Below are 18,595 nucleotides of genomic sequence, written 5' to 3'. Positions count from 1 at the left end.
AATATTTTAACACTTTATTGCTTTGGAATAAGCTGTTCACACTAGTTACATATTGACATTATTTTACAGAACAGTATCCAAAATTTGGCACATAAATCTTTGGCAACAAACCTAGCTTAAACACGTAGCAACAACAGCAGTTACGAATTAGTGAGGAAGCAGAAAGAAGTGTGATGGTGTTGAAACTGGATTTAAAAGTCTGCGTAAGCAAGTATTTGTCTTTGTCACGTTAGTAATTTTGTAATTCGGATCCCAGAGTACCCAATCGACACTGGCAGACTAAAGGGGTTTTCAGGCTGCATGTGCTCATAATCATCATTTTAGACCTGACCTGACCTTGGTTCAGTCAGAGTCATTCAGTACTAATCTCTACTATGTAATCTGAAGGCACTGTACATGACAGATACAGTTCATTTGTATCTGTCAGTACAGCTTGTATCTGTCAGTACAAGCTGCAGCTTTTGAATTATTTCTCCTCTGACAACATCACTGGTATGTCATGAATTGATTGAATTGATAGTCAAATCAATTCAATCACATCATAGAGATGGGTTAAAATTCAGATGCTGATTCACACAGAGTTGTTTCATTGCAGTCAAATTCCCTTTTGTGACACAAACTGGTCAAAGGTTATCTATCAAAGGAAGGACAGCAATTTGCATTACATTACTGACTTCACATCAGCTCTTCCTCTTGAGCCATGAGGTGATAGTGGATGGTTGACTGCACTGTGTCATTAACTTTGCAGCAATCTCTTATCCTGAGAAAGCATGTGGCAATAGTGGGAAGGAATGACTCCCTTTTAACGGGAAGAAGCCTCAAGCCTCTAAAAGAGCCCAGGTATGTAATGTAGAGCAATGGCATCTCAAAAGTGCACGTCCGCAGAGTACCAAGGCATCCAGTAAATATTGCATTTTTGCACATATAAAAGCAAAAGGCAAAACATACAATTAAAACCATACGTAGAAGGGAAAGCTGCTTTCAGAGTTCTTTTGGTATACAGTACTTACTACCAGTAAAGTACCAGTGCGGAGACACTTACAGTAACTTAGCATTTTCCACAAAAGAATGCTTGAAAAAACAAAAAGATATCCAATGCTTTTTAACATTGAAGGGCAAATTTCAACATGTATCAGTGTCGGAAATCCATAAAAAAAAAAAAAAAGTTGCAATCTGCCAATTTTCCAAAGCATTGTGGATTTAATTTAGAAATTAAATTGCTTTATTTAATTTATAAATGAAAAAAATTCAAAAGCAACTTTTTTGACACATTTAGAGCCTTTAGATTAATCTTAATGGGAGGTTAAGCTCTTCTGCAGACTTCCTCATCACTGCTCTCTTCTTGATTGACAATTCTGTTCTGCTCTGTCCAACAGATGACTTTATCATTCTTTCAACTCGTTTTTGGACTGCCCTATGTTTGCTTTCTGTTTTGTTAGGGAACTAGACATAAAAAATATATATATATATATTTTTGAATATCTTTTGGAAACAAAGTTTCAACGAAAATTCCTAAAAGTCATGAAACATGCCCTTTATTGATCATTCTCATTTTCAAAGATAAATATCTAAGAAATCGCTAAGTGTAAGTAATTTTTGGATCCTCTGTTTGCCTTCAACTATTGGTCATATATTTTGTGTAGTGCACTTCCTTGACTTTATTACAAGAGCCAGTAGCTGTTAAAGCACACAACGCAGGTTATACATCCTTGTTTTGACCTTTTCCAGAAAATTTATAACTGGACCAAAATGCCAAGTTGCCTATCAACTATTGCCACCATTTGGTAGAACTGGTGGAAGTTATGAAAAAATGTGTATGTTCTTCAAAATATTCCCCCTGTATCGCCTCACATCTCAAAGTGACGGTAGATGCTCTCCACATAACCCAGCACCCTCTGCCAGTCAGGTCCACCAGCTCGCAGCATCTCATCTGCTGTCTGTTGGAGAAATATTTCAGATAGATTTACCAGCTTGAACACAAACCAAATGTACGTTGTGCATGGAATAAAGGAAGTGATCTTTACCAGTGATGGGGTGATCCCCACAATCTCTCCTGTTTTGAAGGCCAGGCTGAGATTTTCTCGCTAAAAAACAAGGGGCAAGTTGTTAAATTAAGTTGAAGATGAACAATAGCTTGATCTTATCCAGAATCCAGAATACCAACAGTGTGTGCATTTTGTACCTTATTCTCAGGACTAAGGCTGCTGTACGGGACGTGTGAAGGGAGGTAGGTGTGATAGACAGCACAGAATGCGAGGCCATCTGCCCAGCTGCTGCTGAAGTTCGTGATGTCAATATTCTGAATGAAGAGGAAAGGTTCACTCAACTCAGACAATAAAGAATCGTTCCATATTTTACAATCGTATTGTTTCAAATCAATACAGGGTAGGATTTTTTCCTCTATTTGGGTCTTGACTTGAATGCAGCATGCACGCCCATGCGAACTATTTGCATGAAAATATAGGTGGATTGATTTTGTGAGATCTAAGGCTCTAGTGATACAGAAAGGTATTTAAGGCTTGAGGTTCTTTGAGTTTTGTTTGTTTTCCACTTATGTAACATTTTATGTTTTTGTGACTTCTTATGTTTTGGCATTTTTGGTTACTCTTTCATTTCTGTTGGCAATTTAATGAGTTCATCTTCTTTAGTTAAATCTAGTGTGTTTCCTAGATGTATTTTCATATTTTTTTAGTTATTCTCCACCAAAATGTCATCAGCTCAATCAAGATCCTGGCTTTCCTCCATCAGCTGCAAAGTGTTACTAATCAAGCACCTGCTCCATGGTCAGTAATCAATGCCCCATCTTAAATACATCCCATTAAAGTCAGCTCCCTTCCAGATTCACCTATTTGTACTGCTTTATATGGTTGTCCTTTATAGTCCCCATTAAAACATTATTTAACACTTGTGTCTAGAAATGGGGTCCAACCGACCCCACACATGTAAAACTTGTATCATTTGCCACAGTCCTCTACGTTTGCCTCAGTCCTTGCACACACAAGGGTTAATACCACCTGCCTACTTAATGTTAGATTCTTGTTCCAATCACATAACAGACTCCATGTAATTAAAAATATATGTAAACTGTATGACGGCAAAAAATAAAAAAATGAATGTAGCCCTTTATAACTAAATTTCAGTCATCAATAACATGGCTTTATATTGAATTTAAATCAGCTTAACATTAGTTGCATACATTAAGTTTAGTACCAATTACAGTTTATAGTTCCTAGTTCTTTTTATTCCCATCTATCTTTATGGTCATTGAGGATAAAGGCCTTCAAATACTCTGTGTAGAGGCTGCAACATGTAGCCTCTACTAGGCCTGTCGCGATAGACGATAAATCAATTAATCGCACGATAAATTAAACCTACCGACCTCATTTTAATTATCGTCTTTATCGTCTCTTTGTACCTTTTATTCTTTCTGTTGATGACACTGAATGAAAAAATGCTCAGCTCCTGTGCTCTCCACTGACCCTCCCTTCCTCATTTCCTTAGTCTAATGTCCAGCGCATACTACACGAGTTGTCGGCCCATTTTCAAAACCTGAGAGACACATTAGCCGACAGAAATCCTAGGTATAACGGTTCGATCGGGTTTGTCGTGCCGTGTGGTGTCCAGCCACATGGGCACAACATAATGGCTACAAGTCCAGTTAACTAATTTTAAAATCAGGCATTAATCAATGCTTTACTAGAATCTACCTGTGACGCATGTGGCTAGAGTCAGCGTAAAGTCCTGACTGAATGAAAATTATTATAACCTATTTATGTCATGTTAAGGAAGTACAGCTGAACAACTTGCCGGGTTTATCTACTGCGGTCGCAATTTGGCTCCAACTCCTCCCCCTGTCATTTCTATATTGTTTTCACGAAATGTTGAATAAATATTAATGTTGTTTCCACATATCATCTCCGATATCCGCTGGACTTCGGGTTGCGCCGTGTCAGCTGTTTGGGATTCCCCTCCGTAATTTCCCCTCAGAAAGCGTGGAGGAGAATACGCACTTTCTGATTGGCTACCTGTCACATTCAACAGGCTGGGGGAACCTCCAGATTTAGATCGGAGTGGCCACGACTAGCTGTACTTTAAAGCATTTATTGATTAAAATTTACTAACAGTGTGTTAAACCTGTGAAAACTGGACCGTGAGTTTACCACATTTGGAATCCACAAAACACTAAACCGACTCTTGAGTCACCTTGTATCCTTGGGTTCTGCTCTGACACCAGCGGAGCAGCGAGTTTCTCTTTGAGCCTCCATGGCGACGCAGCAGTAGGTTGAAACCATCCTGGGATCTGACGGCAAGATAAAGAAAAAAAGATCTACGAGCCGAGCTTTTTTGATTTTCTCGTCTTTGTACAGCATTTTAAAAAAGGCAGGAAACTTCCGTGAAACGTCATTTGCAGCAGGGGGCGTTTGTTGTCCTTAAAATGGAGACTTCACCGGACAAATTGGATCAAAGGACACAAAACAACTTTAACACAATGTGGCAATTCCATTGGCCTTGGTGTCAGAGGGGTATCTGGCTAAGTGTGTGGACTCACTTCGTGGGTGGCAGCTCGGTGAGGGCTGAGTTGTACTTATTTAGAGACTCTTCACGCTTTCCTGCAAAAAAAGCGTCAGGATTTATAAAATATCTCAACAGTAACCATTATTTTTAAAATATACTATAAAATATAACACCTTTATTAGGTACTCTGATCAAGTGGTCCTCAAAACAGCTGGTAAATAATTTGCCCACACAGAAACAAAAAAAACATTCTATTGACCCATTTATCTGTAGAATCTTATAATATGTCAACCTTCTAAAACATCACCTGATATAAAGTAAAACATGCACTGACAAGACAAAACTTGGTATCAAATACATGACGCACACAAATGTATCAGAATTGATTTGACCCTGTGCTTTTAATCTTTCTTGTCCTTTAAATTCCCTTAATCTTCTACTACAGAGGGAAAAAAAACAGAAAACTTTGTTCTTTGGCTGATTGATTTTTATACATTGTGGTCACGCGTTGTTCAATGGATTCCGACGCCTTAGATACTACAGAAAACACAATTTAATCACCAGCTAAGCCGGGTTGCCAGGTTCTTCCGGACATGCCAAAAAACTTTCTGTAGCATGAGAGTCAAAACTCTAAGACACCTGGGTCGGACGATATTTGAAGGCCGAATATAGGCCTTCAATTTCCACATATATCAGAGCAGCTGTCCGAGGTTGGATTCTAGACTTTGGGATCTTTGTTGCAAGTCGTCCCTTCTCTTTTTCTCTCTACCTATTTCCAACCTGCCCTGCTGCAAATAAAAGCTAATGCCAGAGCTACCTTTAAAATGAGACGCCTTACAGTCTGCACCAATGAATCTTCTTGCAGGTACTTCTGAAACAGCACAGTAATTATCCAATAATAAGGTTACATTATCTCATGCTATGCTGCATCTGCACTGACAAACATTCAATTACCGCATCATGTTGAATCCTTGGAGCAGCTTCAACAACCAGCAGTTCTAACAACTTCTGATTATTTCCAATAGTTATTATACCATTCGGGGGAACTCAAAGAACGTTGACTTTTTATCCCATGATGGTAAAAGTAACTGTGTCCTGAAGAAAGTCAACAATGTAAATTGACAGTATCTTTCCAAATTCATACACACTGCACTATTACAAATACACTTTTTTTTCCTCCTAACTCCCGATTGTGTCAATGTCAATATGGGCAAGCAGCAGTCCAATTGTGCATCTCCGATCATAAAATTGAAAGTAAATGGGCTTGAAAACGTTTAAATCAGTAAATGCCTTATGATTTGAATGTTAACCTGTAAAATTGTGCAAGCACATTGTTAACCAATAGTAGCCAGCCATTTTGCTTAGTAATCTCCAAACAGAGTCCTCCTTTAAAGAATCAAAGCATTTTCAAACTGAGACAATTTCCACCTCCCACAGTAAAATGTGGATCAACGTTTTGGTCAAGCTCCATCCATCAACTCTGACCAGTTTCTCTGTCCTAACTGAAGAAAAAGCATCACTACAGCACAATGCTGCCATTATCAGGCTACACACAGTGGGACTCCAAATTATGCAGCCTACAGAATGCACCAAATTTTACTTAAAGCTATCAGAGCAAATGGATAATTCAAATGCTCGCTGCACTTTGAAGTTGTTTGTTTCCAAAACCTTTTTAAAGTATATTTCTTTTTTTCCTTCCAATTTACAATGATGCGCTGCTTTGTACTGATGTATCACAAAACAATCCCTATAAAATATATTACATTTTGTGGTTGAAAAGGGACACAATGTTCAAGGGGTTTAAAAAACTTGCAATGAAAAGACAAAAGCTAATATGAACAAAGAAGAGCAAAACCTCACTAACCACAATCAGAGTGTGCAGAAATTTTATAGAGAAACTGACCAGCATCACTGGAAAACTTGCCCTCTTGCCAATCCAGACATGTTCTTCCTCTTAGTTGCCCCAAGTTCTAGAAAACAAAATTTGTTTTTAAATGACAGCAGATAAGGGTTAAGTGATCTTTAAATATGAAATAATTAAAATGATTTTTATTTTTTTTATTTTTGCCCAGAGCTTGTATCTCACCCTGTTGGTTGACCCCAGTGTTGAAGTGGAGTTAGTCTGGAAGGTTCCATTCTGGTTGGCAGCATTGTCTGAAGATGGAGGCAATCTAGACAGGCTTCTAACACACAATAACAACAGACTTTAATACCTAGCAATTTTTCACTGGACAGTTGTTTCTCTCAGATCCAGCTTTGAATTAATCTGATGAGGTTGTCCTCATGTGGCCCCACGAAGATGTATGGAAACATGGCAATTGTTATCCTTCTTTGTATGCCAAAGATAATAATTGCAAAAGACTCAACAGTTTTGTTCAAAAAAGTCTATCAAATTACACACAACAATTGCACCAAGTGCAAATATATTCCCAGATTTTGGTTATTTTAAAGAGAGCAGCGGGCTTAAGAGTTTGTCTTACCTTGACCTCTCTGAAGATGTTACCCTTCGTGAATTATTGGACTGAACATCTGCTCCGTCCTGATCCTCATTGGTCACGTTTCTCAGGGAACTTCTGGTCATGCCTTTACAATCTATTATTGAATCGTCCACAACATTCCTCACTTCGAGATTCTGACTCTTACTGTCCATCCTTTCTCCCCCAAGCATGTGCAATGCCCTCACTCTGCCCCGATTGGTCCCCTCTTTGCTTTCAGAGATAGTGGATTCTCCATTGGACCTCTTTAGCTCCTGTCGTGCGTGAACTTCAGTTTTGTCTTGAACCTCGGTGAAAACGGACAGTTTTTGCCTGGTTTCCTTCAGTTCTCCTTGTAGAGTGACCAGCTGATTTTCAGCCTCTTTCTGTCTCTGCTGAGCAGCGGTCAGCTCCATCTCAATTTCCTTGTGGGCCGTTCTTAACGCCGTAAGCTCCTCTTCTGCCTCGGCCTTCAGGCGGTCAGCCACTGACACGGCCACCTGAAAGTCTGCCTGGAACTGTAGCCATTCCCCCCGCTCTGTCTGAAGGGAAATAGTTGCCGTTATTTAAAAAGTGACATTTCACCTCATTTTAAAAACATGACAGAGATTTAATGCACTAGTGATCCATAATTAATAAAAGTATCCAAATTTTTGCCCCCCAAAAAGATCAGGTTTTTTAAGGTCAGTGACCAGTCAAACAACTGTAATAGGTGCACCTCAAGGGGTTTCCTTGCTTCAGCACATGCAATTTCAATTGACGACTGGTAAACAGACTTTTGCTGAACTACAATCATCTGAATCCAATATGTTAAAGCAGGAAAACATCTAAAACCTGCAGGCCAGTGGCTTGAGGACCAGGGTTGGGAAACACTGAATTAGAGGATGAACGGAATTGGCTGTTGGTCGTTCTTCATATAAATATAAAGTCAATAAAGTACCTTTAGCCTTCTGTGTTCATTGTGTTTTCCCATGTGCTTTTTACACTTTGCTAATGCTTTCTTTGTTCTACCTCTTAATGTTACCATCTATATCCCATCCTTAGTAATTAGTCTGGGAGTCCACAATGTATATCTCTGACAAACTACTTGAGGCAATAGCTACTTTCCTTCCTGAGGAATTAACAGTGCAACACTCTTCAGTGTAGCAGTTGCTATTGAGTATGGAAGACTTGGCTTCATTTAGCACAACTCAGTTGTTTAAAAATGAAGCAAACAGAGGAAACAAAAAAAAAAGCTTCGGAAGCTTCTCGAAAGAAGACTGGGTGGTCTCATCTAGTAGAAGGCAAATATGTCAGATACCAGGAAGCTAAGCGTATTGGAGAACATTTGTTTTATCTTTTTAAAAGCTGCATTTCTGTCAGAAATTGTTGTACAGATTTCAGCTTTTGTGTAACAGTCAGCGTATTTCCTACATAAACTACATCCTACATGTGTATCATCTGTTGTGAAGCAGGCATATTTATATCAAATTAGGTTGTGAAAAGGAGCAATCAAATATCCATTTGGCCCACACAAGTTAAACCAAACTAAACAGCAAGTCTCAGCATGTTGAAAGGAGTGGAGAGCCAAGTCACTTCTAAAGAAGCATAACTAAATGGGTCAGAAGTGTTTAACTTTTTACTTTTTCACACCAGTCTTGTATTGTGAAACTTCATTCTATGTCTCAACTCCTTGGGCTGCGATCCAAAAGAGGTTCTTTTGTTTTTGTACATATGAGCAATACAGTCAAACTGACTCTGTTTCCCAACTTCAAGGATGACAGGAAAAAAAGGTTTGTGCATATCTGAGGCTAGCATACTGAAATAAAGGGGAGAAGGCAAACATCAAACAAACAGGGATCAAAAGAGGAAATCTGAACCAGCCAAAGCCAAGAGGAAACCGATAACAGATTATTGTGAAAGTCAAGGCAATGATTACTGTAAGACAAAACGCTAAAGGATATGGGGAGGGAAAGCAAAAATAAAAGTGTTTTAAATCACACACATGTTTGAAGCAGAGCTACGTGAGCCAGGGAATTGATACCGAGAAGCAGAGGAGTCGGGAAGGTTTGGGGAATTAGATGAAGAATGGATGGAGATGTGAGGAGGAGGGGAAGTCTGAGCCAACACGTTCCCTCATCTGACCAGTGACTCCAGACCGCAGCTGGGCTTGATTACACTGAATGCGCGTGCACACACACGCAGAAGCACACACACACGCACACGAACACATATTATATTCCTTTTCCTCACTCCCACACATACACCCCTCTTTTTGTTCCACCTCAACATCAAACCTCACTGTTAACTTTACTGAAAGCATTAAATGAAAAGAAACATGATGTTTCCTGTTTGAAGCTGTGCGAGTTCTGAATTAAGGAAATCCTAACCCCCACCCCCACCGCTGTTTTTCAATGCTCGTGTCTGTGCGGAGCATTTCTTATCTGAATGTGGATGCACCAACTAGAGCATGTCTGTTTAAGGAAACAGGAAGAGGTGCTCCTCGGTTCATACTGCGATAACGGTGTGGATTTACACACAAACTGACCCAGTACCAAAAGGCCTGACCTCGTGGTCCCCTGCAAGACCAGATGAGGTATCCAACCTCGACAGGGACAAATATATGTCTATGCCTGTCTCCAGGCGCAGCTGAAATCCTGGCTGATCCTGGGAAAGGTCCAGCACACTTGGAAATGTCCTCTGAGTATGTTCCACCCATCTATCCCTTGTTCACCTCCACACCCAGTTTTTAGAAAACATTCTTGAGGGAACTATCCCAACTGCGTAATGTTTCTTTTCTTCCGTTTTCTACTTTTCCACAGCCTGTAATGTGAATTCAGAGTGTGTTTGGAAAGCTCTTGAGATGTAGAGCCTGACAAACGGAAAATATATTTTTTAAACATTTTGTCACAGTAGAATTAGAAGAAAAACACAAGTTTTGGGTCTATTTTCTTACAGTTTTTTTAAAATCACTCTTTAAAGAGTTTAAGTAGAAGAATGGTTTAAATCAAACCTTATTCACGTGTCATCAAAGTCAATTAATTGAAAATCTGTGGCAAGGTTTTCAACTAATGTTCACTCTCCATCCGACCTGACGAAGCTTTAGCTATTTTGCTAAGAAGACAGACTTGTTGGGGTTTCTTGACACTCAAAGTTAAGAGAGTAAACCCCAAAAGACCTCCACTTTAAATGGCAATTGACACAGTGGCAATTGACACACTTTGAGTACATTTTGAAAAACAAATCCGCTTTTTATTTATGTACTAATATACACATATACACATTAGATGCCAACGGCACAATTTCTACAAACAACTCAACTTGACTCAAGCCAAAGCCTGTAGATGCAATCACCAGCGAGCGACACTACAAATCTAGCAGAGAATGAACACAAAAATCCTAGCTGGTGCACAGTCTTCTTTGAACACGTGACTGACCTGCATGACCTCCATGTGCACGGGGCCCTTTCTAAGGCTTGTTTGCAGGAGCAGTCTAGCGAGCAGAGAAAAGAGAACCAGCAGATCATTTCTGAAAATCTCCAGCAGCGTTCACCTGGAACTGATTCCGAAGCACTGCTTTGAGAAGATCTGACGGGAACACAAATTCATCCAGCCACCCACGCGGCAACACGCATACATGCAATGAACGAGCTGATTCCGCTTTTGCTAGTGAAGACAACTGAAAGACATAAGCACAGACAGATGGAGCTCTGCTGCTGGAAGTGCATAGGGAAAGCATTCTGACTCTCGGATAGACAGAGCGTGACGGGGAAATTTTTGAAAGCGGCAAAGAGAAAGCACAAAGAGGAACCTTGCTGTAAAAATGTCACAGGAAGAATAGCAGGGTACTTAAACTTAATAGACAAAGGTTAATCAATCTGGCCAGATATGATGAAGAAAAATTTGAAGTTGAGCTCAGATAAAGGAATAAAATGAATGAGGGGAGAAGGTGAGACAATGTAGAAGAAAAGAGAGGAAGCGTGAGATGAGTCAGGAAGGAGTACTGCTGAAAAAGTGATAATAAAACTATTGAAGATTCATGCTCTGTATTTTTTTTTTCACTTCAAACAGGAACAAAATAGTCTTCATGCTTCTTTAAACAAGTGTTCATGCCCCCAAATTTTTTGTTCCCCATTTTCTCACTTTACAACCACAAACTTTAATATGTTTTATTCAGATTGAGCTTCGCAGCACCTCCAGAGTCATTGTGAGTCTCTGATTAAAGTGCTCCTTGTGAGTCAGCTTACTACTGGTATTGTCACACCATGCACTGCTTTGTGTTTCTCTATTAAATATCTCAAATAAAAAAAAATAACAAAAACAGTGACATTTGTGATGGTGATGTAACAAAATGCCAATGAAGTTCAATGCACTGTAGACATAAAAACACTTGTGCCATGCAAGGGCACAAGTGTTTTTATGTCCTTGCAAGAAGGGAAAAAATCTGCTTTGTAAAAATTTGCATGTATTTTCCTATGGGACACAAACAACAACATATACTCAGTCAGTTACACTGCAGAGCGCAACCCCCTCCACCTCACAGCAGAGCACAGAACAAAATAGGTTTTGTCTCCTAAACAACTGAATGTGAACCCCCGCTCTCTACATAGCAGCTCCATTTTCCACAAAAAGAGAATCCCGGGCCTTCAGAGGAGAGCGGGAGGGTTTAATAAGAGGAGCTCTGCATGCTCATATCGCTCTGCTGAGGGCTCATGTAAACACGAGTGCTGAGCTGCCCCATTTCCACGACACACTGGACCTCTCTCAGTGCTGTATTACAGTTTTTCTAAGGTTTCCTGACCTGTGTGAGGCTGATATTACTAAGACCCTTATTAGAATGTGGGAAAGTTTACAAGAGATTGAAGAAATGATAAGAGACAGCTTGGAGTGAATAAACTGTCCACATCAGTGAGGATTGGACTACAGGAGAAACAATCTATACGTGTAGACTGTCAGATTTTTAATTACAGATGGAAACACATCGTCTGCGACTCTGCGACAGATGAAGTAGGTCCACTGTAGGTCATATCCAGCTGTTGTAATCTGAGGCAGATCTAGAGGAAACTAAGAGCATCTGCCCACAGAGCTCATAAAGGAGGGAAAGGCATTAGAATTGAGTGACTGACAGGAAATTAAGAAAGAATATCATCATCCCCATGAAAACACAGAAAGCTTTAGCAGCAGAATAGAAGAATTCTCAAAAGAATTCAATTTTATTCTCATTCTACTCAGGTTATTCAGTTTGGGCTTGTTTTAGGAGGAAATGCAACTTTGAAGTTGAGACTTTTAACTTCTTACACCAAAGTGGGGCACAACTGCCAACATTATCTCAAGTAAGGTGATTTCAGATTATTTGTCTCTCTTTCTATCTCTCTCCCTCTCTTTTTATCTCTCTCTCTGAGGACAAGCAGAGGACAGGAAAAGCTTTAATGAACAAGGCTGCAGCTCCCAGCAGGCAGAGTGGGGCTCATTCCAAAGTCTATTGTGGTTTGGGAGCTGGGAAGTGACAGAATGTGTGTGTCAGTGTTATCTCACAGCTGAGGGGTTATAGCAACCAACCTGGCCTGTGGATAACTTCCTGTTTACTTAAGAAAAGTAATTGATCAAATGTGCTGGGGAAACAAGATTACTGTTATCAAGCATGTCTGGAGGTCTAAAAACATAACATCTCACTGCATTATACGAAACTTTATTTATAGACAGAATTGCTTTGACTTTGTATGTGTTGAATGAAAATTTAGTGGGAATTCCATGTTAATAGAAATATTAGACATGCATTTACTGTGAGAACTGCAATTTTACCTGCTGTAAAGGCAAACTATAATCCTTGAATGATTGAAATATATGTCAGCGCAGCCCTAACATGACTATTCATGACTAGTCACCACTCACAGTTCAGTAAGTTCAAAACTCACAAGGAAAGCCATTGCTTACCTTCAAAGTAGTCTTTAAACATTTCACTTCAGTGAGCAGTTGCTTTAGCATCTCTGAGAGGGGGTGAAAACAAAAAATATGAGAAAGAACAAGCAAATCAAACAGGAAATGTGTCAAGGAAAACTTCTGCAGCTCAGAATAACTTTGCATTAACTACAGGACGAGAAGCTTTATGACCAACTGAGACAATTCTTGCCTGTTGTGTTTGTGGTCCCATCCTGTCTGTCTGTAACACCCAGTGCAGTCCGGCACTCCTCCAGGAGTTTTGCTAGTTCTTTGCTTTGTTTGTCGTTGTCTTCTTTACCCGGCAGGAGGGACTCCCTCAGACTACTGTTTCTTTCTTTCTTGCTCTGCTCCACAGAGCTGGTGGCAGGTGGTGCGCTGCACACCGAAGAAAGACTCTTTATAGGACTGACAGCCACACTCTTCACTTGGGAGCCCGACGTTCTGGATGTAGGGGTCGGTAGGCCGCCATTTCTCCCTGAAGAAGCTTGCCCCTTGCCTGCCACAATACTGCCAGTTTTCTTGAGAACAGGGCTCACTGCGGGACTGACTGCAGAGCTGCTTGGGCCACCTGGTGGAGGAGGCTTCCAATCAGGAGGGGGGATAGGACTCCTTGGAGAGCATTGGTGTGGTTTCTTCCCACTCGAAGTGATGGTTGCAGCTGGTGGTGGCGGTAAAGTAGGGGATGCGGTGGGAAGTGGAAGTTGGGGAATGCTGCTCTGAGGAGATGAAGGTGGAGTATGGAAACTCTCCAAAGGTGCCCCTAGGAATAAAAACAAATGAATGAAAAGAGTCCAGTTCTAAGTCCAATTGAGAATTTGTGCCATGAATTGGTATTGTTGTCAGAGGCGCCAACTATGGAGTCTGATAACACTTGAGTTGTTCTGCAAAGAACGAGAAAGGATTTCAGCACAAACATAGCTGGTGGTGACACAGCCCCAAAGATCTTCAGCTGTAATTATAGCAAAAGAGCAAAGCGTGTACAGTTATGCTACTTCACAATATGGTGGTTGTTAACACGAAAAAAATGTGAGAAATGTTCCAAGGGGTATAAATCCTAAAACAGTATTTTAAAACAATGGAACGTGGAAGAGCCTGCAAGCATCATATTTCATGATCCACAGCTGCAAGACACAACAAAATCAACGAAAACGGCTGAATCGAAGCCAGAGTTAAGAAAATAAGCATTTAGTCGTCACTAGTCTTGCTTGTTGACACTGAAAACAATATTCAGTCGGATGGCTCTCGCAAAACACCCAGGCTATAATCATGGAGTCAAACGCTGCAACGTTCATTTCCCACATAACACAGGAGGTAACATTTTGAGCATTGCAGCACTGGGCTTCCAAGAAATTATCAGTTTAGACACAAAAGCAGACGTTATTTCCTCTTTCTGGGTTCAGCAATAATTATACCTTAACCAATAATAGGAAAAGGGGAGAACAGCGTTTTCTTTTCTTTCTTTCCCATGTTTGGGCAGACGCTGCTCGACTAGCAAAGGGATTGTTTTTTTTTTTTTCTAAAGTGACGTAAGAGCTGCTTTTGAACATTTGTAAAGTTATGCACCACCTGCAGCAAGGCCAAACTCACTCATGAAGAATGACAGGATTGTCTAATAAAGATCTAATGCAACCCTTGCTTTTTTTTATCTTCCATTCCAGCTCTAAATATGCTCTCTCACTCATGTGTATGGGTGGTAAAGTGACTGAATAAGGTAGGATCTGAGTTATTTTAACAAAGTTTGTTTGCGTGTGTGTCAGACAGTATTAGGCCTCCTATGATTAATCCGCTGCCCTTGCAGTGAGCAGGGGAATTCTGCCGATTCATCACAGCTGGCTCGGCAGGCCCAGGACGAATCACACAGGGACGCAAGGAGAATGACCACTCACTGAGCAACACGAAGGAAGGCTGCCAAGATTCCTGCAGCCACACACATTCAGCCTTTGCCTTTCCTTTCCTTTTGTTGCCTTCAGTTTCACAATCACAACCTTTTGGGAAAATGTGTGTAGTTGTTCTTCGCTTCCCCTTTTCCTTTTCCTTATTAGATACATTTTACTTTCTATATTACAAAAAAAAATGTTTTAAACACAATAGAAAAAAAAAAGGGTTGAGTGGATCAGATCATCAGTTACACCTCCCCAAAATGAACCACTTTCCAAAAAAGAGCTAGAGTTCCCTTTACCATTAGTTTTAATGCACTCTAAAATGGTTTCCGACTGTTTGATTTTTATTTTAAGTGGAAAAATAAGGATTTCTGTTTTTCTTCTTTTTTTTTTTTTTCATTTACCGATATTTACACACAGGCTGCCTATTTGCAGTACAATATTCATAATGATTCCACAGAAATAGATTTTTCTGTGGAACATAACTATTTTTTTTGTAGAGCATATTATTCAAAAGAAATTGCAGCTTAGGAATCGGTAATATGCAAGTGCAATGCCGCTTGACATGCTATTGCCTATTAGCACTTCTAAATTGCAGTGAAGCCAATTGACGAGTGCCATTATTTTCTTTGACGATGACTGGCTCTTCCATCAATAGTAAAAAATAAGGGACTGTAGATAGTAACTTCTGCGGTAGTGCCGACGGTTTCTATTGTGTATATTCAGTTAAGGTACTTATTTTGAACTATCAAAATAAAAAGGTATTCTCAGAGGGGGGTAACTTCGCAGATATTAGCTATTCACATTCAGCTGCGGTTCCTACCCCCTGCAATTACCAGAGGTCTATGTTATCTATCTCTCAAGCTAAAAAAAAAATAAACATGAGCTACACTGAACAGGCAAATTGATTTTAGTTCCGAGTATTTCTAGCTTGTGTTTTTGAGGACAGAGAAAGAGTATGAGTTAGCAAGAGGGGGGGGCAGCAAGTGGATGCCCAGGGCACCAATCTTGCAAGAACTGGCCCTGCTGAAAGCCGCATTTGCTCGTGTGCTGACCTACCTGTGTTCCCATGGTTGTCCTTGGTGGAAAAGTTGCCCATTTTGCATTAACAGAGATTGGGCCGGGGAAGCGGCCCTGCAAGTATTTGTTGCTCTTCGTCCAGACCAGCGCTTAGGTGACCTGCACACATCCAGTAATTTGTCAGGTGAGGTCATGCAGCCGTAAACAGGCTCCTAAAAGTGTGTGTTTACACGGCGTTAATAACGGACATTCGCCTGTTAAGAAAATCACAATGTTTACAAAAGGAAGGTAAATTATATAGTAGCTGTCTGCGTGAAGTCCTGAACTGAACTTAGACCGTCTAGTTTAGTCTAGAGAGATCAAAACAGAAAACAAAATAAGCTGATATATGAGCTTCAAATTTCGGCAGAAGAAATGCGCATAACGAGCAAACGCACCAATCCGAGCCACTTGTGCCCTGTCCGAGCTGTGAATAAAGCAAACATCTTAATTCTAAAAACCTCCACTCTCAGCTTAAAAATGTTTCCCCCCCCAATCGCAAAAAAAGTTTACTCCTCAATATTAAAGCTGCTAATTATAACATGAAACTAGATACAAACCTTTAAAAGTGAAATAAAAGTAACTCCAAGAGTCTCCAGATCTCCTTAATAAGTCGCCCTTCTGCTTCCTTCCCGCTTTACTTTGTGTGTGTGAAGCGCTGCCCAACCAGAGGCGCTTCTTCTGCTGCTTTCTTCAGTGTAGAGACGCAAAGGCGGCTGCACTGATCCAGCCGCAGCTCTTACCGATCAAACTCAAACACAAGCAAGACTTTTCCCTTCTAAGTTTCGCCATCAGAGTAAACATTGTAAAAAAAAAATAAGAAAAAGTTTCTATCCACGACACACTAGAAATACTCGTAAACTACATCACCTAAAAACAAGTCCACAGGTCTGTCCACTGGAGGGCACAGTTAGGCTGTGATAGTAGAGGGAAAAAAAGACAACCCTCTGGGAAGTTATGACCCGCCCTCATTTGTCCCTGGACCTTGATGAAGCAGATGACCTACTGACCCACTGCACCACACAGCTTCTGCTTTTATTATTTTAAGATGTATTATTTGAAAATTCTTTACAAACAGAACTCTGAACACCTGTGGCTTTTGATTTTAGAGCCGATGAGTTTTTCTTCTTCTTTTTTTTTTTGCCTAATCATATCATTGGAAGTTTTTTTAAACATATTCAATTTTTGTATGTAGTCCATGACTACTATTTGTCCACGTCTGAACCTCAATCCAATTTAGATTTTTTTATAGTGACAAAAAACGGAATTATCCAATGTGTTTTGTCAGTATTCTACAGGTCACTGCAGATTATTTTCAAGAAGCACTTTTAGACTTTTCTCATAAATTATAACAGAAAACTATGCAAAAACCATGCTAGTTATTTCCAAAGATTTGCTCCAGTTTTTCCTTAATATTCAAGTTAGATGCTGTAGGCTTTTGATCGTATTGCGATAAGTGAATATAGGTGTAGAAATTGTCATTTTAATATGACAAAATGAATACAAAGTACTTCTAGACATCTTTTAAATTAGTTTAAAATTAGTTCCTATATTTATATATGTGAATATGTATATAAATATATAATTCATGGTTGCTATGTAACATGTAAACAAGTTCAACTTGTAAACATAGTTTATGCTTTCATCTATGTTATGACTTAAAATGTGATTTCTTTGATTTAAAACTGTTTGCTGTTGACTACAGAATGTAAACATTTGCATTTCTCCTTAACAATGTTGTCATATCTTTCCAACAATGAACAATTAGAATATTAGAAATACTCTCTTGCTTCCCAGCATCCCATCAAACCAAAACAACATGAATTGTAATTTAACTAAAAACATTTATTTCTTCATACAAAAAAATAGAAAAACCCACAAATATTTGCAAAGGCTGTTCGACTAACATTTTTGACTAAAGTGCAACAGCAGAAGTGATCTTGTGCAACATGAATTTATTAAGTATGAACTTCTACAGACAACATCTCTCTCCTTTATTCAACAGAGCTGAACTACAGTTCACTCGTAACTAAATGAGCACTGGTTTGTGACACACAGTAAGCTGACAGGATGAATATGATGCCTTCAATCATTCCCTGCATTTTTAATCCACCACAACACAATATGTCAGTATTGTGTAAAAAGGTGGAGGAACCGGAGAGAAGCTCTGCTGCGGTGGGGAGAGGAGCTTCCTCTCTCACTCTGATTGAGATCAATAAGTTTCCAGAGGGCTCGGTGTGCAACACTGCAGCATAGTGAGGATTTATCAAAGCCAGTCAGGTGAATTACACAGCCTTCAGCCCATGACCACATCGATTTCACAAATCCTAGGAGTGCAAAGCCTGAACATGGCACCCAAGTTTTAACTACTTTTTTAACTTACAACTGGTAAAAAGAATTATTTGTCATACATGTTACTGGTGGATTTTTCAAAATCTGTAACCATTATAATCACATTATGTAACTGTTAAAAGATGCTGTCCAGGGAAATTATTCAGCATCTGATGCCAGTGGGAGCTGTCAGTGTCCCCTGCTGAGTGGATTATGACCATTTTGGTGGAGACCTCCTGCTCTATTCTGGAGGAGCGCCGCTGGGGCTTTAAGACACTTGCAACCTGCTGCAACTCGCCACTCATCAAATTTGGCAGACAGACAAGGCTGGCTCTTTAGAAGGATAAAAACAAAGACCAGTCAGACATTCAACTTTCTCACCATCAGTTCTTTTCAAAATTCATATGTATTCTCAGAA

The 18,595-nt window shown here is 39.8% G+C and overlaps 1 protein-coding gene across 1 annotated transcript; it reads right to left on the bottom strand.

The window, feature by feature from the left end:
* LOC103458597 (cytospin-A) lies at positions 1 to 17,583 on the bottom strand. Its single transcript, XM_008399527.2, has 12 exons — positions 16,407 to 17,583; positions 15,847 to 15,966; positions 13,098 to 13,667; positions 12,902 to 12,954; positions 6,996 to 7,531; positions 6,602 to 6,698; positions 6,419 to 6,485; positions 4,550 to 4,610; positions 4,204 to 4,300; positions 2,183 to 2,299; positions 2,025 to 2,084; positions 1 to 1,937 (listed from the first exon to the last, which is right to left on the bottom strand). Exons 2-12 carry the CDS (start codon positions 15,884 to 15,886, stop codon positions 1,848 to 1,850), a joined length of 1,788 nt encoding a protein of 595 aa, XP_008397749.1. The 5' UTR covers positions 15,887 to 15,966; positions 16,407 to 17,583; the 3' UTR covers positions 1 to 1,847.
* Positions 17,584 to 18,595: the final 1,012 nt, after the last annotated feature.

The sequence above is a fragment of the Poecilia reticulata genome, linkage group LG22, assembly GCF_000633615.1.
Source record: "Poecilia reticulata strain Guanapo linkage group LG22, Guppy_female_1.0+MT, whole genome shotgun sequence".
Taxonomy (NCBI): domain Eukaryota; kingdom Metazoa; phylum Chordata; class Actinopteri; order Cyprinodontiformes; family Poeciliidae; genus Poecilia; species Poecilia reticulata.
This window is presented reverse-complemented; position numbering and strand designations above follow the sequence as displayed.

Excerpts from the sequence above, each read along its gene's own strand:
- LOC103458597 (XM_008399527.2), bottom strand. The coding sequence starts at position 15,886 with ATGGGCAACTTTTCCACCAAGGACAACCATGGGAACACAG. Across the intron at positions 12,955-13,097 it reads TGGGACCACAAACACAACAG|AGATGCTAAAGCAACTGCTC; the intron begins GCAAGAATTGTC and ends ACCCCCTCTCAG. Across the intron at positions 6,486-6,601 it reads CACTGGGGTCAACCAACAGG|AACTTGGGGCAACTAAGAGG; the intron begins GTGAGATACAAG and ends TTTGTTTTCTAG.